Genomic DNA, 23409 nt, shown 5'->3' with positions numbered 1-23409 from the left:
ACGGACAAAAGTTTTTCTTTCAATATTGGCGACCGTTGACATCGGACAGTTACCATGGAAACAATTGTTTTCCCTGGTAACGGATCTGAAATTATTTATTAAACACTGTTTAGGATCGAGCACATATTGACTTGGCCACAAAAGGTGCATAATTAAAAGTTACAGTGAGATTAAATAATTATAGTCATTGGCTGTTCTGCTATCTTTGTCTCTCTCTGTAGAAAGGGGGAAATGAAGGAATTTGTCAAATTCTAAAATTTGAAAATGCTGGAAGTTGACCCAAGGAGGGAATTAGATAGGAGTCCCTTAATTTATGAATAGTACTTGAATAATAAGTCTTGTTAGTTGATAAGTATATAATTGCATGTATTTATATTGTGTCTTTTTGGGTGTAAGCTACGGCAACCAATAGAGAAGTAGTATCACACGAGAACGCGGAAGTCTCATGTACGCAATGTACTTTAGAAAGTAGTGAGAAAAGAGCTCGCGTCTCTCGTAGGCTAGTGAGGTGTCACGAATGTGGGCTGAAATGGATACATTTCAGTTGTAGTAATTTAGAGGATACTGCGGAAAATGCAGAAAAGGTCCGGGCTGGTGAGATAGTCAAATACTGCAAAGAATGTGAGGGGAAGCTCCACCAGTCGCGTGAACCCATGAGTTTATCCTCTGAAAAAGAAAATGAGCATCCCGATTCGGATGGTGAGCGAGGGTATAGTACCCCGAAGAACCGAGGCCAAATATCTCCAGTGGAGATATCTGACCTCGATGATGATGAAAGAGATGGGGATCCAGTTGGTGATAAACCCAAAGAAAAGAAAAGGAAGACTGGGTCATCTAATAATGACGCTCTCCTCCTTTCATTACAACAAATGCTACAGGAAATGAGACGCGAAATGAATGAAAATAGCCGGGAAATGAGCCGCGAAATAAATGAAAAAATAGATAATAATAGCCGAGAGATGAGACGTGAAATAAATGAGAAATTTGACACCTCGAAACGAGAAACCGAATCTCGATTCGAGGTGCTAACCCAGAAAATCGACAACATATGTTTGGACTTTGCTTCCTCAATAACCACATTGAGGCAGCAAACGTCTACTGAAATTGATTTGGTCAGATGCGAGGCTCAACAGTCCCTAAAGCAATTTCAGCAGGAGACTGAGGGTAAATTAGATAATGTAAATTCTGAAATCGAACAAATAGATACCAAATTGCACAAGATTAACAATAAATTAGAAACACAGCAGGCCGAAATTGATAGTTTAAAGTCAACCTTGTCAGATTTATCATTGAAAACCGAACTGGAAGTAACTGACCAGAAAGTTTCGAAAATTCAAAATGACATAGTAAATATTCGAAAAGAAATGACAAAATCTAGTCGCGAAAAATCAGAGGTAACCTATCCTTTCCCCGGTAGCGATTTCTCAGAAATATTACCTGCGATAACAACTACATGTAGCGCAGGAAAAGAAAAGTTAACGTCAGTTGATGCACGGGATATTGCGACTCACTACCCCATGTATCGGTCAGAACCAAAGTCGTGGTTCAATTCTAATAGTGTGCCGAATCAGTCGAGTGTTGTGACGACTACGGTCACTAGCGTGAGTGCTCCCTCCTTACATGGAGGTATACAATCACATAGCGTGTTGCCGGGAAAAGGAGATGGGTGCCATTCTGAGTCGTTGTTCATGGGTGCGATTGGTCCGGGGATGGAGCCCAACATACTAAATACGACCAACAAAATCCCTTTCCCTTACATGGGTAGTTATAACACCGCTACTACGTCGTCGGTGGTAAATCCGGTGACGACTCCGATTGTGCAGGATAATATGTTAATTCCCAATAACAATTCCCCTACTTATGTTAGTATGAACTCTAAAGTTTCCCTCCGGGATATTGAACGTTTTCCCACGTTTGATGGGAACATTGCGAACTGGTTACCTCGTGTTTTCCTGCTACCTAAAAGGTGAACTCACAATTTCCAGAATCTTAAGCTTTTCAACTGTACTGAGGACAAAAAACGGGAACTTCTATCTCAATACCCAAAGTGAATGTTACACTGTCTCATTTGAGTGCATGAGAGTATGAGTGAGTAGTTAGTTTATTGGTATTAATACATGTTAATTCTATTCAACAAAATTTTGTTATTCAAACAAAATTTTTTTTTTAACGACGCCGGGGAACTGTAATATGCCATTACAGTCAAATGAAATTATGTTTTTAATAGGAGGGTGCCCGAAATTTTTTGCACCGACTGTACTTGATGTTTAATAAAAAATTTCTGGCTGTTCATATAATTCGTAATATCGTTCATTATTCTATTTCAAATTAACATGGAAAAACTGTAAAAAATTCATTGGGAATGATAGTTTTGGGAATCAATATCTTTATTTATATTTTAAATTAGTTATAAGTCTTGTATATGGATATGTAAATGGATTATTACAATTCTTACGGTGTCAGTGCTATCCGAAAATATAGATCCACTATTGGACGGAACTTTCCAGATCAAATAACCAATCTAAAATTCGACAGAATTTTCAGGACCACCCTTCACCTCTCTTTTAGATACCTAGGTCCTTCTAAAATCTAGTTTAATCCAGATTTTACCAAATTTTATTCGCTTCAAAGCCCCACCGCCAAAATGCTTAGTTTTGATTGGCTGATAAACCCACGCTATGATATTAGGGCGCAATTATTCCATTCCAAGCCGGAAAATCTTGTTGACAACAGCCAGATTTCGATCGTCGAGCTTGAAAGGTTGCAACGGAGTGAGAAAACTGCGAACAAGGTAATATTAGGGAGTTTTTTAACCTAAAATCGTTGGAAGTCTCTAGGAGCCAAAAAACTATTAAATTTCAGTAAAAACCGGACTGAAGAAATAAAAAATAGATGACGCCATGTTGTGCAGATATTGTTAGTTATGGACAGGCTTTGTAAAGTGCATCAGTTTGCGAGTTTTCTTAGGAATTTATAAACAGTTTCGGAGGAGTGGTGTTTTCTCCCTTAAAATATTCTTATCCTTAAAATTATTCCTTTTCTAGTTACGTAAGGCCTGCCTCACTACCGTTTGTGTTCGTGTATGTAGTGGATGTGATTTCTTTTTGTATTTATTTATTAGTAACATGGCGGTATTTAATTTTGTGGTAGTCAGTCCAGTAATCATAATGCACGTGTAAATTTCGGTAAGGGCTCCTATCTGACTCCCAAATTGGGAGTACGGCTTCCAGCGGGATGAGTTGAACATTCAGTTTGTTCCGGGTTCCTGCCCCTTCAGGGCAGGGGTCCTATTGCTAGCTAATACTCCGATATGTCCCCTCAGGGCATCGATTAAACAGGTTGATTTCAAGAATGTGATTTAGTAAATAAAGGGCCAGTTGGCCCTGTTCATTTCTTTCCTTTCGTTACCTTTCATAGAGCCGATTTAACATGGTAAAATCGGAATGATTTCTGTGTATATTTATTAGTATAACATGTATTAATGTAGTGTGTAGTATGAATGTGGCATGATGTGTCTTGTAGTTCGAGTAGTATGTGTATATTTGTAATGTAGTATCAGTGATAGTGATAATTAAGTGATGAAAGAGTGTGTTGGACAGTGTAGTATTTACTATGCGATAAATTTTTATTTTTTCCGTCATTAAGTGAACGTAATATAGTATAATAATTCCGTGTGCAAGGTCACATTCAGTTGTTCAAGGGTTCATTATATCGTCGCTAGCCCTAGTGTCAGAAGTCAGTACTAACCGCCATTCTTCCGTCGAGGTGCTTAGTGATTTAGTTTTCATGAAATTGACCTTTCTTTCCGAAATAAAACCTAGAAGGTATAATTCACAGCCCATATGAATGTACAGTTAGGTCAAGTGACCCAAAATTAATATATTCTGAAAATTTCAACATTCTGCATAGTCTAGAAATCTAAATATTTAAATAAATAAACAATACGTAAATTTTTTAACAGAAGTCGGGCGATATGATGCTAGTTCTTCGCTTTGAAAATATATTAAATGTCCATTTTTCTTCGTGGCTGTAGAATTTCATTGTTGATGCAGAATTTTATAAACATTAGACATTATCGCAGATAATTCTATTTTCAGTGAACATACGTAGGATTTTTCTTTCTTTCGTTCTTAATAAAGCTACCAAGTATTACATAGTATTGTGTGTGTGTAAAAGAGTCTTGGGTTCGAGTGAGATTATCGTGCGGTGATCGGAATGGGAAAATGTTTGTAGTGATTATAGATTTTAAAGTATTATGATGAAATGTGTAAATAGGCTGGGCGTAGATAGAGGAAACAGGGTGTTTGTGGAATATAGCGTCGTGGCAAATGAATATTAATGTGAATATGAATATTAATAAGTATATGAATATTGTAGTAAATGAATATAGAATACAGGACACCCATATAGTTAAATATATAGTAGCCCAGTGAATACTTCGCCGCGTGTTGATATATAGATATTAAATAGATACGTGTAGCTACAAACATCTCAGGTTCTGACCCCTGCACCATAATATCACGCGGACCGGAGGGCGATATATAGTCGGACTACGGTAATGCTTCGTAGTTTTATGTGTTATAATAGTAATCAACCATAGTAATACCATCTGATAGAATGGGTAGCATCATATAATCACTGACTAGACATATTAAATAATAAATTATGAAAAGACAATAGTAGTTAGACAACAGGGCTGTAGTGAATCATATCTTCTGGTCGGTTTTAAAAATAGAATGTACCACTCCGTGAGATTTTTTTTTTCTTCACGTTACCTACTCAGGCTAGCTTACAATGTTCATGGAGGCGACAGCTCTGACTGGGTACAGAATCAAAACAATTAGTTATTGAAATTTATTTCGCGTACCCGGATGTCGACCCCCAGTCCCTTTAAGTATTTTCATTTCTTTTCTTAGTTTAATTAGACGAGGGAAATTAACGACATCCCAGACTGTGGCGTGTCTGCGCAGGGTAGCTATCGGTGAGGTTTGGCCATAGAAATCACCGATCCAAAATTCAGTTTATTTTAATTTTTTTTTATTTTGGCAAATCACTAATTAGGGATATCTTAGCTATTACTCTAGTTTCATTACTGTCCTCGAACCTCCTTAGTTCTTCTGAGGGGTCGAATGTTTTTTTTTTCTTACTTAGAGATTTCAAAATTGGGGACGAAGTTACGCGGTCCCTTTTCCCCCTCTCCTTTTAACCTGCTGGTCTGGGCCGGATACGGGGATCGGATTTCAATCTTACAAACAAACTCTTGTGGGATTGGGATCTGATGGACACAGAACTTGCATCCTTGGCAGCAGGGCGCCCCCTTGAGTCTGCGTATTTGAGTAAGCCGAACCCCTTTTGGCATGTTAAGAATATTTTGGCTATGGATTTTGTTGAGAGCGAAATTCGACTTCTATCTTTGTAGCGTTAGTTATTTCTCACTTAAGTCTTTGGCGCCCCTATTCTTCGTCTTCCTTCTTCTCTATCTCTCTCTCTGTCTTCATTTCTTCAAGTTTTTTTTATTTTCCAACCTTCCCCCCCCCCAGATTCTGAACTTGTTACTTACGATTTAGTTAACGTACAACTCTGATCTGAAATTACCAGCTGAGACGTTGCAAGACACGATTCATGAATGGAGTAGATAATGATTGGGTCCTCCATCACATTTTGACCTATCGCTGAAATGAACAAAGACTTAGTATTTGACGACACTTCGATTACGTTCTTTCACCGTCGTTCCTCTTAAGTTTTTTTTTAATCCGTTGGTCACTTCCCTTTCTGTTTTGGTTTTCAATTACTTTGTAGTTAACCTGGGCCCAGAAATTGTATTTTGATTTACCTAGTTATATCTAGAAATGCTCTGTGTTACGTGCCTGCCTTCCAAAGTTTTTTTTTCATGATTTAAGCACGAATTGAATATATAAAAGTGAAAATTTATAGACGCGCGGTATCAGATAAAATTTAATTTGTTTCCAAATGTAATGTTGGAAGTCATTTGTTTTCTTGGACAATGTTGCAACCTTGAAAATTTTTTATTGTTAGGGTGATTAATTTAAATGTGTGCGCATTTATTATAAATATATATATATATAGAGAGAGAAATAAATACTTCGAAATGTATGTGTAATTAGTATGTGAATATGATGTTAAAGTAAAAGTATGATATTAAATGTATTATGAATATATGTAAGAGCGCTCGTGTCAGTCCCCCTAAAAAAACGTGTATTGGTTGCTATAGTTTACCAGAAGTCTTCCGACGAATTTAAGAATGTAGATTTTGTTAAGAATACCGCCGTGCACTTAAATAATTTTCCTTTTCTTTTGAATAAATGTAATTAATAACCTCTGTAATTATATAATGGCATGCATTGAAAAAATATCGGCAGGTCTAAACGTAACCCCCATCATAACAAATATTATCCCTGAACAATTAACCTAAAACCATTGTGGAAAGTGTACCTTGAATCCGTCTCACCTTCATGTGTATCCTGTGACTTGACCAGTTTTTTTCTTTATCAATTTGAACCATCATACTCCGTACACCTGTGGAAGATCAATTTTTTTTTTTAATCCGAACCATGTATAAACATATACGAAAGTGATCCTAATGAAAGGTCTCGTGAAGTGTCCCAGTGTTGGATAAATAACTTGAAATTATTCGATTAATAAATTTGGAAATAGACCGTCTAAGAGGAGAAACTTCCTCTAGTGAAAGTTATTTTCTCGAAATCCCTAGATGGGTATAGACGTAGCAGTGTGCGATTGCAGATATAAACTGTTACCAGTTACAAACCAAATATAGACGACGAATGGTTTTGTAAACCAATAGATATATATATACATATAGAGATATATATAAATGACCACAAACTAGGTTAAATGGAGCGAAACGTTTTGGACACTACGACTAGTGCGTGAGTTGTGATTTGGACGCTCGAAATTATTAATATTTTAATATCTCGACGTGAGGTAGAGACTCATATAAGTTCTAATACACCAAAAGTTTTTTTTTTCTTTCCTCTTTGTTCATATAATTTATTTTTTTTAAGTGAAATAAGTTTTTTTTTTTGATTTGCGTATGTCGCAAATCATCACTTTGCTTTAGCATGCCTAAGATATGATACGTGTGATTACTTTTTTTTTCTTTCTTTTTCATTTGTCAATATGATTGAATATATAAAAAGTTACTAAAATATAACTCTATGTACTCTATTGATATATAACCAAGAACTTGTGCGTTTAATATTTTCTTCATAATTATTTGGTTTGTCCTTTTTTTTTTCACTATGAATGTAATAAACTATTTGTACCTTTGTAGTTAGTTGGTTTCCTTTAAACATATATACACTGTCCTGAGTGAGTGAGCGTGTGAATGCATGATAGATTTAATATAAGTAATTTTAGTGATATCATTTGTCATATTAACATCTGTAATATATGTGTCATGTTTTAATATATATGTGTTAAGGTAAATAACCTAGGTCATGAAGGACCGCTACTAATGGTTTAAATCGGCTCTAGGAGTGAAACAAAAAATAGCAGGATAAGCCTAAATACGACATCTTTCTTCCAGGAAGTTGAGACTTTTATTGATGCGATACATAAATTTATATTGAGTTGATAAGTTTGATTTTTTTTTTTTCCTCGGCTAATTTATATGTGTGGTCGATCCTAGAGGACAGAGTTCAGATGCTGGATAGTTATCAGTCACCGGTCGGAATAACTTTACAAAGAATTAAATTTCACTTTTCTCATTTCCAGGTCTAGGTCTGGGCAACCCCATGATCGTGGTGCCTGGAGCTAGGTCTGGGTGGTATGAGGGAACATGTGTCTATTCCGAAGCATTCCAAAATTGATTAGTCGTTAATAACATTTAGAATGATTCATCTTTCAACGACTCTCCCGACCTTTTACTATATTTCCGGAATTATCCAGTAATCTGTTTCTCATTAAAATACCCTATTTCTTTTCTTTCTTCTTTACCTACCTCCTTCTTTTACCCTTCTACTTTCTTCTCTTTCTTTCCTATTTCTAAATTGAAAGAAAACGGAGTCATGATTGAGAGTAGTCGCTATTGGCACGGTCAATAAGTTGTTTCGATGAGTTTTCTTCGGGAGTCCGATATGGAATAATTAACAATAACCAAAGGTTTATTGGAAGTTACTCTATTGGAAAATAATTTGGATTTCAATCAGTAGGTGATGTTTCGTAATCGTCCTCGTTAAAAAGAGAATTAAATTTTAGCGACTCCTCTACATTAGAGCTCTTTTTATCTTCGTTTATTTTTTTTTATTTTCTTTCAAGCTGAACCGGGTTGTTCCTGTGAAACTTTCTCGGCAAAAGCATCACTTTGATTGGAGACCTCAGTCTTAGAACAAACGGCAGTATGTACGTGTTTGGTCATTGTGCTTGTACTCTGTTCATGTATTTGTTCTTGAAGGGTTAATGCTTGTTGGTTCGATAAGGTACTGAGCAAAGTCGGAAATTCAGTTTCAAAAACTGAGTCAGCAAGGACAGGATCTTGATTTATTGGATGTGCCTGTGCTAGAGGAAGTCTATCTTTTCCGTTAGCACTAATGCAAGCACTTACAGAGCTGGATGCACCAGTCGGCTCTTTTTTGAAGGGTGTAATATTGCTGTTACTACTTGGTATCGTTTGCTCTGGTAATAAATCATGTAATGTCGTATTGTGGGACGGTTCCCTTTTTTGACGGTTTTTGTTCAATAAACAACTATGCACAAGATGTTGGTCTGAGCCACACAAAAAACATGTTGGTGGCTGGCCATAGTAAGATACTGTTGCACGATGACCATTGATTAAGAGTCGGGAGGGGATATGCTGTTTGATTTCCATGTAGACTAGTCTATTCCCATTATTTACAGGAAAGAGAAATTTTTCTGACCACTGTTCTTCCACAATTTTTTTAATGTTTCCGTACTTACGTAATTCAGCACTGATTGATAGATTTTCAACTTCCATAGGCAAATTGACTATTTTAACTTTTGTTACATCCTCATTTGCACTCGTTATGAACACGTCACTTACAGTGCCGTCTTCATGCTTGAAAGGTAACTTATCCGGCAAAGTCCGTAAAATATTGTCCATGGCACTTTGGGATATAAATTTCACATATATACAATACTCATCACTATTTAACTGCAAGCCCTCGATTTGATCAATATGTAACTTGACATCTGCTAACCAAACATGAACTTCAAAAGGTTTTGGTCGAACACTCATTGTCCGTCTATCAAATGAAAATTTAACTGTATTTTGCCTTACCTTTTTATTCATAACTGTGTTTCTCTTCTACTGGTGCAAAACAAGAGTTTATGCAAATAAACAGATTTTCTGTCGATATATCTATTAAAGAAGATAATGTGATATGTTTACAGCACGAAACTCACAGAAAAGCCTGCCCTATTGCACAGCGCGCAGAGGCATCCACACACTTCAGCAACCACACACAGACTGCTCACTCAGCTACGAGAGCCGACAGCTTTTGGCGTTTACTTTGTGCTATATTTACGTTATGACACGTGATGTCACCAACAGCATCACGATATAGATATCATTATTTTTCCTACATTGTAGAGCTCCACGAGATTTGATCATTGTCTACTCGGACTGGAATTGTCATTTGGAACCAACACTTTAATATAAAGCCAAAAATTCCTTTAAAATAGACGAAAACTTTGAAAGTTTTAAGAATTTTAATAGTTTTGCCTTTTCCCATAAGGAGTCATAGCCTCTACACCGAAGAACCCCCCGAGATTTGATCATTGACCACTCAGACTAAAATTCTCATTTGGAACCAAAACTTTAATATGAAGTAATAATTAAATTTTTACATCAATTTGAACTGACTGGGTTCCGGTTAACCACACTATTATGTTTAGTTTAAATAAGTGGTAATTTGTGACAGCTTCACATCATCAAAAGAATCTTTCACTTCACCGCCTCCCCCCACGAATCCGTGCTGGATGCGCCACTAGAATCAATAGACACTTTTCCTATTCTTTTAGTCACCCTTGGTTATGTAGGAGCTCCCTCGAACAAATAAAGAAGCGGTAATATTACAATCAAGGGGCGCGATGTATTAGGTATCTCTTTAGTTACCTATTCGAAAGTTATAAACATGTTAAAATTTTTGCCTTTCCTCATAAGGGGGCCGTATTAGCCTACACTGAAGAGCCCCACGAGATTTGATCATTGACCACTTGGACTGAAATTCTTATTTGAAACCAAAACTTTAATATGAAGCCAAAAATTAAACTTTTACATCAATTTAAACTGACTGGGTTCCGGTTCACCCCATTATTGTTTAATTTAGTTAAGTGGTAATTTGTGACAGCTTCACATCATCAAAAGAATGTTTGACTTCCCCGCCCCTCCCACAGGAGTTCGTGCTGGATCCGCACTGGAATCAATAGACACTTTTCCTATTCTTTTTGTCACCCTTGATTGTGTAGGGGCTCCCTCGTACAAAAAAAGAAGCGGTAATATTACAATCAAGGGGCGCTATATATTAGGTATTTCTTTAGTTACCTACCCCTAACCGCACAGGGCCATCTTTGGTAGAATAAAAAATGTTACGTGATATTCCAATCATGAAAGGGGAGAAGATGCTGTAAATATATTTCTTATTCATTTTGTCTGGCCTGCTTATCAGAAATTACTTTCTCTTGGAAGGGTACTGAAATGAGAGGGGCAAAATAAAACGTCGTACCCCCTCCTGCATGGTTGCTCAAATAATTACTAAAGAAAGCATTTTAAACTAAGAAACTAAGATATCCTTACATTATGTAAGGATGGCATATTCAGGATGATGATGATGATGATGATTATTATTATTATTATTATTATTATTATTATTATTATTATTATTATTTTATTTGAATATTTTTGGAGCACCGAAATTTTGTGAGACGAACAATGGTATGTAGAGGTTTAAGATGGGTGGTCATAGGGGAGGAAAAACCAGGATTTTTCTCTGTCTGACTCTCTAACGTAAAGATTATGTGCTGAAGGTCTATCATGATTCTACAATAGGTTGCTTTTACGTAGAATATCAATTACTTGAGTTCTCCTCTTTCGGGCTACTTACCTTATGTAGTAAGTTCAAAACAATTTCAATTCAATACAAATACATTGTAAAAGTTTTCCGTAATTAAATATCTAGGGAAAATTAAACATTTAATAAGGACATCTGTTATCCAAATATCCAAACACGTAGATAGAAGACTATCTAGTGAGAAATATTGTGAAACTTTATAAAATTCTCCAAATTAGAATTAACATTTACTGCGAAACATTCGTTATGCGCCAGCGAGCATATAGTAAGCAGTGAGCATAGGGGAAATAATTACGAAACTGTTTGAAAACAAAATTAGGGACGCTAATGCAAGTGCGACAATGACATTTTTTCTTTTCTTTTCTTTTCTTTTTTTCTTTTTTTTTTTTTATGGTATCGTCATGAGTTTTACTCATATGTTACAATTTGATTCTTTCCCACATAAAAAAATAAATAAAATAACCATAGCGATAAAAATGACAACGGCACTTCCATGGGATCAAACCCACTACCTTCGGCGTACAGACTCGTTGCTTTAACTAACTGAAGCTATTTATTTTCTTACGTAAACTGAGCCTGTTCCGGTAAAGACGATATTTCATTACGATCGTGCTACCAATTCGTCCTTTTCCATAGATAATTTCCACTATTTGCTCTATCTCTACGTTAATACTTAGCATACATTCATATATTTGGAGTTTGCAGATAATGCACGTAATAAGACATAATATTCGTTAAAAGTTTAGTTTGTAGATTAGTCCACATTTCTCTCAATGACATAGATGTCGCTGCTTCGTGTTGAACTGCAGAATTCCCTCGCGTTCTTGAAAATTTCCCACATTAGCAGAGTTGGTAATTCTCGAGATCTCTGTCGATTTAATGTTTTTTTGCTTCTAATTTATCTATTTTAAGGTAATATCTAACACAAATATTAAAAACGGGTTTGTTATTAACCTGTCCTGCTGGGGAAATCTTTCGAAATTTCGAACATATAAAGATAACGTAGATATTTTCAAAAAACTTCAAAATAAAGAGACGCGTCATTTATTTTGCTCATAGTAGTACATCATAGGACCCTACACAACACAAAATATTTTGATGTATGTAAGTTTTATAATTTGTTTTCTATTCTATAGGTTGGAAATGTACATTCACTTCTTTCTGTAAATTTTTGGGGCTATAAGCTATAGCTTGTTTAGCTTATACGTGAATCCGGCACTGCATTTATAACAAAATCTATGTTTCTTACTTTATCTACCTAAGCTTATAGCCTCAACTTATATTTAAGTATGATAATTCACACCTCCTACTCGAAATATGTTAGGGTCTTAGTTTGGACCATGAGAGATGCGAAGGCACTTTTCCATACCATTAACGGTGCCTAAAGGACTTAAAAGTGTGATAAAGACAATGCTTCGTTCGCTTTTACCTTCAGCACTTTCCCAAGCACTTATTTATCGAGGTTGGGAAAACCTCAAGGCTCTCCTTTGTGTACCAAGGTAGGACAGGAAAATGTATCATATTCTCATCTACAGTTTATCCATCTACTTCTATTTTTTCGTAAAATTAATTTCCAGACGTGATCTGCTCCCTCACTACAAATCGGAAGTTAGTATCAGTTGTTGTATCGACTTTCACAGCAATGTCGATTGGATTTCAATTGAGTAGATATAAGTAATGATAATTTGGATCCAAAAAAATAAACAAATCATCAATGGCATGAGCCGCTTTTACACAGGAAGTATAAATATCTCTTCCCCGGTATTATTTCGTGCTATCAGAAATTCATAATAACTTAATTTTATTTATCATTTAGAGTTTAAGAATTACCGCTGATTTGTATCGCGTTTTAGTAATTTTGCACATTCAGCCGATGCTTTGTTACTCTAACAACTTTGACAAAGATAACACAATATTTAATTTAAATTTAATAAAAAATATCTGGATATTATATTACATTTTATATAGAAATCTGGTGCATTTTATGCACAAACCTTAAATCGACGTATGGCAGTATGAGATTGTTTTAAGTTTTGATACCCTTAATCAATTCGCCCTTTATTTATTTTTGGGCTTTGATTGTTTTGTCTGTCATTTGATTTTCCCTTTTAAAAAATTTAATCTCAAGGATATGTTGCCAGTTCAGTTGCACCCATCTGATCTGGATCCTACTTAACATGATGGTATACCTTCGCTGGACAAGGTTGTTAAATATTACGAAGTGCAGGCCTTTGATTCCTGAGTTAAACGCAAAATAAAAATTAAATCAAGGACATTTTTACGAGTAGACACAAAAACAGTATACATATATCATATCAGTCACCTTACACTTTCCGATGTATGATGTAAGAATGGTCTTAATAACAGAGCCAGGAGAAAGAGAACATGTTCAGTAAAGAATGGGACGGTATGAGGTTGGTGCAATAGAATAAAACAGGTACAGTTAGTCATGAATTCACGAGCTGTATATCTCCAAAATCATCGACTACGCCTTGTTTACCTGTCCTTTATCAACAATGTATTTAGTGATTTATCCTTGCTCTCTCGATATAGTTTACTGAGAAGTTGTGCAGCAAAATATGACGTGACAGAGGATCCAGTTGGAAATGGCAGATGTATATCGTACAACCTCAGGTGAATTTATCCGATCTACCTAAAAACATAATATAATGACAGTTCTTTACTTGCTTAATGAGCATGCCAATAATTTTCCTGTGTAAACTTTTGGTTGTCGAATTACTGCCATCATACTTGGGATTTGGACTTGGCGGAATGTTCTCGGAAAAATTCTCTAATTACTCTTTACAACAAAAAATACATGGAACAAAAATTTGTGTCATAAGAAAGTAATGCATTAGACGATTGATAATAGCTATGTTGTTAATGCATTGTCACCATCATCAATATACGTATTCTCCCATTATTAGCAAACCACTTGCCGCAACTGAGAAACGTTCATGCTCCATGGTCTCCAGGTAGCTTCTCCGTCTTCACGTACGAGTTTTCTGCTGTTATACTATGCATCAATTGTAGCCTCCTTCCCCCCTCCCTCTCTTTCCTGCCACCACACTCTCTACCACGTCCCTTATGATATAGTTGATTCTTAGTAAATATCCCAACAAGTTTCTCTCTCTCTTTTCAATAATATCTAAACTTCTTCTTTTCTTAACCACCATTCTCTCTAACACTCTCTCATTCGTTTTCCGCTCGAAGCAACTAATTCTCTCCATTCTTTTCCACAGTCACATTTCGAAAGCTTCCAGTCATTTTTCATTACTTTTGTGTAATGTCCATGTTTCTGCCCCATACAGTACAATACTCCACACGAAACATTTTATGAGTCTTTTTCTCAACTTTTTATTCAAGGTCCTATAAGTCAATCTTTTTTTCCTCCAAAAGCCTTCTTTCACTCTTCCTATCTTTGCTTTTATTTCACATTTGCACTTCATATCGTCACTAATAATTCACTACCCAGGTATCGAAAACTACTCACTTTTGTTCTATTTTCTCATCTCCTATTTCTATATTTGACACCGAACGCTTCGTCCCAATCACCATGGCTTTTATCTTTCTACCATTTAATTTCATTCCATATTCTTCACAGTTATTCCTCAAGTTTTGTAACATCTTATTGATTTTCTTTCCAGATTCCGTAACAAGCACCATATCATTTGCAAACCATATACATCTAATCATTTTACTTCCTACCGAAATACCATCTTCATTATGTAAGCTTTTTTCACTATCTCTTCTAGATAGATATTAAAGAATGTAGGCAAGAGAAAGCGTCCCTGTCGAACTTCCCTTCCAATTGCACTCTCCTCTGTCATTTCCTCCCCCATTCTAACACTTACTTGTTGTGCATATAATGATTTGCTTGAACCAATGAAGAACAACTTTCTTGAAATACGAAAACTTAGTATTTAAAGAAAATTTATAGCACTTATGTAAATTTCTACAATAACACTTTACTATAAAATTACGAGTATTATGGATGTTTTCATAGACGGCTATGATGTTTTCCAATATTAAAAAAAAAAATAAACTCCAATATGTTCCTAAGAATTTTAAGCCTGAAAGAGGTAAATATAGAATATATACAAAGGCAAACAGCTGTTTCTAAAAACATAGGAAATAAATATCTAACTTTACCTTTCGCTTGGACAATGAACACAAGAAGCCCAATCCAAAACATCGAAGGTTCTAGTTCAGTTCTTTCTGATATAACACGACACAGTTTAACATCAGTCCAATGTGGTAAACGTAAATGGAAGGCTATTAGGCAATTTACATTAATTATCTCACAATATCAGCTTGTACGATAATGTTTAACAAGAAGTATGCTAGAAGATGACCTTCTTGATAAAAGATTGGAATGTCTATTTTATTGCATCTTCTATTGTCATGTAATTTCAAGTATTTTACAATTATTGTTATTAATAATATTACAAGCAATACTACTCTTATTACTAATAGCAAAATTAAAGTTCCCATCTTTCTAGAGTCTAAACACGAACTCGGTAAGCCACTAAATAATAAGATAGTGCGTTCTTTCGTCTAATTGAATTATGATAGATTTCCTATCCAAAGAAACTGCGCAAAATGTGTTATTTTTTTGGCATCTTTTAGATTCGAGTGGATAACGATATGTTTTGATTAGATGAGTTATCAATGTAAATAATGCAGATAAAATGAATTGAATGGACTCGTTTGAAATTAAATTGAAGGCATGGTTACAGTATACTTAAGTTTTTATTACAGCTTACGTCAAAGCATTAACATTTCGAAAAATATAAGTAGTTGTAAAAACTGTGGGGAAGAATCCACGTCTACCAGTTTCCATATGGTAGTATCGTATCTTAAGGATAAAAACATACTAAGCGACACATTTGTCTACATGAAATAGTATGTTGTGTTTATCAGTAACCACTTGCATATGAAAAACATGCTTTACAACGTAGAAACTGTGGTTCCTTCGAAATGCAATGATGTCTGACCTACAATACATCGCATATCCGTTTGTCTATTGAAGTTTAGCATCATTTTCAGAACCAAGGCTCTATCATACGTGGACTTTCAGTTAAAGTGGAACCCAAACCTCCATGATATGTTCAAATGTCAATACTTACCCACCGGGGATCAAACGTTGAACCAAGTGCACCAAATAAGCGTACGCTAGCCACTAAATCCACTTAGAAGGTTCATAATACATCAAGAGACTGACTCAACTTTCGGGCGCTTATGTATAGTGACGTTACACCATTGCCTACGTCGCGGCATGTTTACCGCCTTTGCAATTTTAGTAATTATTGCAACTCAATCACAAAAGCAATAGGCCCAGCACTATCTGTTGTGTTAATAGTTAACTACCTAATGGTCTCGTCAAATAACCCTGGGATCAGGCGCATATTTTTCTGAGACAGCGGTGTATATTTCGTCCATGCGAGCGCCCAAAAGTTAACCAGTGATTGCAAAAATAAGAGAGAACTATGATTTTTTTAATAAAAAAAAGCAATTATCAACTAAAGATAAGCACTTAAATGCATTTGCACAATGTTCATGATTATCAATAATGTACTTAATATACTAATGAATGGAAATTATTCAATTGCATGTCCTTCAAATAGTATTTTCCAGTAATTAAGTACTATCACACTTAATACCATGCTCATTTCTTCACCTTTTCGACTGTGCCTCCAATTACTTTTGAATAAGTATTTGTGCGTTTTTTTTTTTTTTTTTTTTGTATTATCTCTTTTCGAATATTTCTCTTGAAGAGAGACATTTGTGCACTAGTGAATGTACATATGATAATTTTAAGGATGGGTCAATATTAGTCCAACAATCACAAGACAACTTATTTAAGGTATACTTATTGTTTTTTTTTTATTTTTACTATTTTTCTTTGTTTTTTATATTTATTTATCCATCTAGCATATACTAAAAGCATATACTAAGAAGAAATAATTTCTCTGGGTACTCCCTGAGGAATACTCTCCTTTTTACCTTGAAAAGGTAATGTAATTGGTTATATACTAAAAGAGCATTACTAACTTTGTGAAAGATGTTAATAGACTACCCGCTAGAAATAGAAGTTAGCAGTTTCTTCTTAGATACTCACATATATCCTTAGTTGAGAATTAAATCCCAGTGATATCATTAACAGTGAAGTAGCCCCGCGTAGCGTAGTCGCTAACGCTCTTTCTTACGGTGCGAGCGATCTTGGGTTCGATTCCCGGTGTGGCACTCAGTCGAAAAAGTATAAAAAGCTTTTTCAGGCCAGCCACTCTGAATGAGGCTCTCCTGGGTTTCACTCAATCACACCAGGCAAATGCCGAAGTGGTAGAAGTTTGCACGGGCTCGAGACTTGGACCTATAAAGCATATACCACTCCGGGTCTGGGCCGGGCTCCGGCCGTAAATTTTTAAATATACAAGCATATTTCTCGGGCCTTTTCGGGCCTAACTTTGTAAATGTACTGCACGGTGATATTTATTTGACATTTGGACCGTCCTTTATGGAGAATTTTTAAAGTACAGCGGCAAAATTAAACCTTATTTCGGACTCATTTGATTATCACACGAGCTCGGGCCTAAATGCTAAAACATATTTCGTACTCGGATCGGGCCTTACATTATAAATTCACGGGCAGGGCCGGGCCCGGCCTAAAAATACAGGCCCGTGCAGACCTCTACGGGGTGGTGCCTAACTTATAGGTCCCAGGCCGCTTTCTTCCTTTCCTTTCCCGGATAGTGTGCTCACCAAAGGACGTCATCCCTCAAACGTGACGAGCTAAATGGTCATAGATGCCAAAAGTCCATAAATCTAAATCCTAATTAACAGTGAAATGCCTCTTTTTGGCTTCAATTAATATAAACAAGGGTCGGTGTGACCAAAGGTTCAGGTCGAAACTGAGTGCAATTATTTGCTTCTTATTTGAGATAAGTTGATAACAACAACTTTTGGATGCAATCCAAATATTATATTTAACTATTATTCCTAGTCTGGTCATATTAAGGATCTTTGATTTCATTCTTGGTAAAGGCCCTAGAAAAAGAATTAATAAGAATGCGAGTCTTACTACGGATCAGGATAATGTGTTAGTAGTTGTTGTTGGAACGAGGAGGACAATCTCAACTCAAAAATAAGGAAAATGACTGCGATGAAGAAAAATCGTAAGGAGAAGGGGATTCGAGCGGATGATTTAGGGTCAAACCCATACTCGAAGGGTGGGCTTTTATCAAGGTCATTAATATTTTTTTCTGTTTTTATATGTAGTAGGGTTGAAATGGCTATGACGATAAAACAAGTAATAATAGTTAGTAGGGCTATCGTTAGAATGGTATTAATTGCCTATTTCATTGGTATGATCTTTTTCATTGGAAGTCAAATATACTTTATATGTTAAATAGCCTAGCCCCCTCATCAATAAATAGAAATATAAAGGAATAGTCATACTACATCTACAAAATTCAGTATCAGGCAGCAACCTCAAACCCGAAATGATGTGTGGGAGAGAAATGGAACAGAAGGCCGGAAGGTAGAAATGTAGAGACAATAATGACATGAAGTCCGTGAAATCCTTTCGCTATAAAGAATGTTGAGCCATAAACAGCATCTAAAAAAGTAAAAGGAGCTTCATAATATGCATATGTCTGTAATGTTGTAAAATATAATCCTAGAAGAATTATTAGTAAAGGATCCTATGTTGCTTGAGTGTGATTTGCTTCTATTAATCTGATTAGCTCATGTTACAGTAACTCCTGAGGCTAGAAGGATAGCAGTATTGAGAAGCGAGATGTCGTATATAGGATTAAAGGGAACAATTTCTGTGAGAGACCAGAATGAATCAATTTCTACTGTTGGAGCTAGCGTTCTCTGGAAGAAAGTTCAAAAGAATGAAATGAAGACTACTTCTGAGATAATGAATAAGATTATACCCTCATCGAAGACCTAACGTTACTTGCATGGTATGAAGTCCTTGATAAGTACCTTCTCGATTTACATCTCGTCATCATTGAATTATGGTTATTAACCCCTTCCACTGCGATTTATTTTCTGAAATTCCTGCCCCTATCTACCATTTATTTTTCTTTGTAATTTTTTTCCGATGGAAATTATATATAACTTTCAAAACATCAGTATAGTAATTCTACGTGATGATACAATAGTTTAAATTTTATGAAGAGTGTAGCTCATCATTGTGTGATTTGGCACCGGGAGGCCATGACGAGCTAGATTCGTCATTTCAGTGCAAAGGGTTAATATAATTAGTGTTCCTAGAAAGAATAGGGAATGATCATATTGATGTAATCATTTGGTATGACCAGTGGTTGTAATTAGTAGACATCGGACTTTTATACAAATGCATATTTTGTTTGATTATATGCATCTCTGTTATACATACATTTGTAGGGGAGGATATTCAGCATATCCTATAAGTTTCTATTTTAGATGTATGCTTATAGCATGGAATAAATTCAGTTTTAGTTTAAATTTTCAATGTATTTACATGTCCATGCAACAGAACGGCTTTCTGCATGGGAGAATGGAAGAATGCCTAATTTATGGAGGACCAATAATGATGGCAACCGATCAATAGAGCAAAGACACAATTCCCAAGATGTTAAGAGAAATCTGATAATGATAAAGACACTGAAATCGTGTCGACATCAATTCAGAAACACAAGACGTGAGAAATGCTGCTCAGTGAATGCTTAGCTCTAATTGATGAAATTCGACACAAGCTCCAGTCAGTTACTGGTAAATTCGGACATTCAGTGGGAAAGAAATTGGCGAATGATATTGCTAGAAACTCCGACTACAAAACAATTGAAGCCATGGGAAAATACATTCAAGGGGTAAATTTCAATTTGCCAGAAAATATAGATACTAAACTTGCTCCTCTCTATGAATATTGTCCAGTAACATCCACTGAAGTTGAGAAGTCATTTTCTGTCTACTCATGTCACAAACTGACATTAAAAAGTGTAGAGAAGCATTTTGCGATATACTGTAAGGCTAATTACAGAAAGAAGTAAATCCTTAAAAACGAATAACTTTTTTTTTTTTTTGTACAGACGAAACATGTCTTAGAGATCTGCACGGGCCGGAATTTTTAGTCTGGGCCCGGCCCGGCCCAGCCCGTGAACTTACAATCTGAGGCCCGACCCGAGTCCGAAATATGTTTTAGCATTTAGGCACGAGCCCGGCCCGAGCCCGAAGTGATATATGTTTTGTACCCCCGAGTCCGGCTCGCGGGCCGGGTCGGGCTTGAGCCCGTAGGCTCGGCCCGAGCCCGTGCAGATCTCCACACTCGAACTAGTTATGCGTTCAGATTTCAAAGCTTTCCTACCAGGATTCGAACCCGGGAGCCTATGTGCCATATATGCAAATTGTTGTGAATGATGTATGGAAAACTGTCAGATTTTGTGGAGTAAATATACTGCATAAAAAATAATATATCTCGTAAATTTTTTACGTTTCTGTTGGTCTAGTTCTTCGTACTATTTTTGTTCAGATATTCCTGTGATGATGGGTGTGACACTTAGAGAAGACCTTCATTAGAGACGAGAACGTTTTGTTTAGCTCGGAACATGTTTCTTCGGAGGTAGTTTTGATTGCCCGTTTGAGTGATGTTATTTGCTTCGGTTTCATTATTAACCCCAAGATAAACCAACAATTGTTCAAACTTCCAAACAAGTTTTAATTAAATCACTGAGTTAATTGATATCAATCATGGAAAAATATATCAATAATTATGACTAAATACTTTTTAACGTTAGGAAGACAAAGCGAATTGTTGCAACAATACTTCTTTATAACCATAGCAACATTTCACTCATTTCTTTCCATTTTCTTAATTTCTCACATATAACACTTTATTTAAAATTTCCTTATTTCTTCATCATCACCATTTCTCTACACACATATTAGTATTTTCTATTTCACACTCTCTGTCCTCTGTCTTTTAAAAAAAAAATCTTTGGTAAAGTATCACAGCAAAATCTTTGGGATTGAAAGAATACCAAGGGGTTTGCGTCGTGGAATTGTTAGAATTCTTTCCACCTTTCATCTCATCATCCACTAGCAAGCTACTTCATATAGTATCGCAGCAAAATCTTTGGCATTAAAGGAATTCCAAAGGGTTTACTAAGTGAAATATCAAGGAATTTGCTAGAATCTGGTTCTCCGGCGTAAGATCGTATGGTGCATATGATCTTACGTCCCTCTCCAGTCAAAAGTAGGCCCTCACAGGCGGTGGAGACCTTGACGAGGTTGTGGGGCTTTAAACCAACATCTGCCTGTACCAACCTTCTAAATTTGTTTTGAACAATAAATAATAGTTTGTCATTTTCTTTTCAGGTAGATGCACAAGGGGTCTAGGGATGTAACCACATCATGAATTTTGGATGTTACAAGAATTAAAAGTGACCAACTTATGTTGAAAAGTGAAAGTATATACTTACTTGGAAGTTAGGAGATGAAATCAGAAGTTTCCTGAGGAGCATCTTGAACAAGTAAAATATACTAACATCTACTCCAGAAGGTCGAAAGAAACAGCATATAAAAAATCAACCCAGAAATACAGACCAGAAAAAGACTCTGTTTTTTTAATATTTAAAAGCTTCTTAAACATATTTATCTAGAATCCACAATAATACTCCTAACTGCATAGGATATAACATTTATCAAGATCTCACTTCCGGAATGGAGAAAAAATGCATTCTCTTTAAATATAAAAAACTGATCCAAAAGTGTGGCGATAAATAAAAAAAGAAACGCAATTTAGCCTAACAGTATATGGGACGTCCTGTTAAATATTTCCTCTGAAATAGTTGTAGTTACTGTAGAAAACTGAAATTTTACAGTTGTGTTGATACATATCTCTATAGGTTCTGAGGAGTATTTCATCTCATAACTCCCAATATTTTCTGTGTTACAGGCATCAAACTGAATGTAAGTATGAAGATGGGTACAAGTGAATTCCAAAGCCCAATAAAAATTCTGTACTTGAGAGGCCGCACATCAAAGAAACATTTGCGGAGATGAAAGATCGTTATGGGGAGAGAGCCCCATTATAGGATAATCTCAGTACCTATTGATGAAGACACCACTGGACAAGAGGAAGACACCATTAGGCAAAAAGGAAGTCACCACCTTGGAGGATTGCCGTTTAGACATTCGCCAACTACCTTAAGATGTCAAGGCAACTGTGAGGTATATGGAAAAAATCATCCATGAGCTTTCAAAATACGTAAGTGTCTGCCCAATGGGTTCTTTGAACACTGATACTTTCTCAAAAGCACAAACGAGCCGCTTTCTTTCAGGAACGTTTGACCCTGTACTACGAAATCCAGGAGGACACTTTTAACAGATTAATAACTCAGGATGAAACGTGGGTCTATCATTATGACCCAGAGACTAAGACTTAATCAAAGCAATGGAAGCATTCTTACTAACTCTAAAGAAAGAATGTGTCCAACAGACACCGGACAAGATCATGCTCAAAGTTGATTGGGACCAGCAGAGAGTACTGATGATGGATTTCTTGGCAAGTGGTATCACAATTACAGGGACATAATACGCTTCTCTGTTGCAGAAATTAAGGAATTCCATTAAAATCCAAATGTGTGGAATGCTGACCAAAGGTATCCGTATCCTTCGAGACAACTCCAGTTAAAACTCGTATGTCACCCAGGCAGAAGCATGATCCTGCAGGAATGAAATCCTTCGCCATTTTCCATACTTTTCTAACTTTGCATCATCTGATTTTCATCTTACTAATCATAAAATCATTTTTGAAGGGAAAGCATTTCAAATAGGTTGAAATGTTTATTTCTGCGGTTGAGTCAGGATTCTGGAATAATCTGCGAACTTCTACAAACAAGGTTTCCACAAGTGCATAAAGCGATTGGAAGAGTGTGTGGACATTGGAGAGAAGAACTAATGTCTGTTCCAAATTTCGTTTATCCCAGTCATCGGTAAGTGAATCAGAGGGCATCTTTAATAAGCACCCCATGTATGTACATGAGTACAGGGTGGCGCAGGGAAACTGGAAAGTTTCAATGGACGTAAACTGCACAAATAAACACAGGAAAATTGCATTTAAAGACGGAAATACGTTATAGAATATGCAATTTAAATTGGCATAAACTATCGCACTTACATATGACTTTATTTCTTGACGACATCGGAATGATATGTTCCATCTCAGCGTACAGAAGCATCTAGAATGCTCGGTATATTACGTTTCGAGGAATGTAAGCGATTTCTTCTTCAGTTCTCCGTTTCAGTTCATCAATTGCTGCAAGACGTGTGCCTCCCACTTTGTCGTTGA

The 23409-nt window shown here is 36.0% G+C and overlaps 1 protein-coding gene across 1 annotated transcript in view; it reads right to left on the bottom strand.

The window, feature by feature from the left end:
* The window catches only part of LOC145661577 (uncharacterized), a 146811-nt gene extending 124002 nt beyond the window's left edge, over positions 1-22809 (bottom strand). Inside the window, exons 1-2 of the mRNA XM_081726895.1 lie at positions 22716-22809; positions 15222-15344 (exon numbers count right to left, since the gene is read on the bottom strand). Coding sequence (XP_081583021.1) covers positions 15222-15344; positions 22716-22809 — 217 coding nt within the window. The remainder of the gene's footprint in view (positions 1-15221; positions 15345-22715) is intronic.
* Positions 22810-23409: the final 600 nt, after the last annotated feature.

Source organism: Thermobia domestica, chromosome 10 (genome assembly GCF_964235325.1).
Source record: "Thermobia domestica chromosome 10, izTheDome1.hap1.1, whole genome shotgun sequence".
NCBI classification, from domain to species: domain Eukaryota; kingdom Metazoa; phylum Arthropoda; class Insecta; order Zygentoma; family Lepismatidae; genus Thermobia; species Thermobia domestica.
This window is presented reverse-complemented; position numbering and strand designations above follow the sequence as displayed.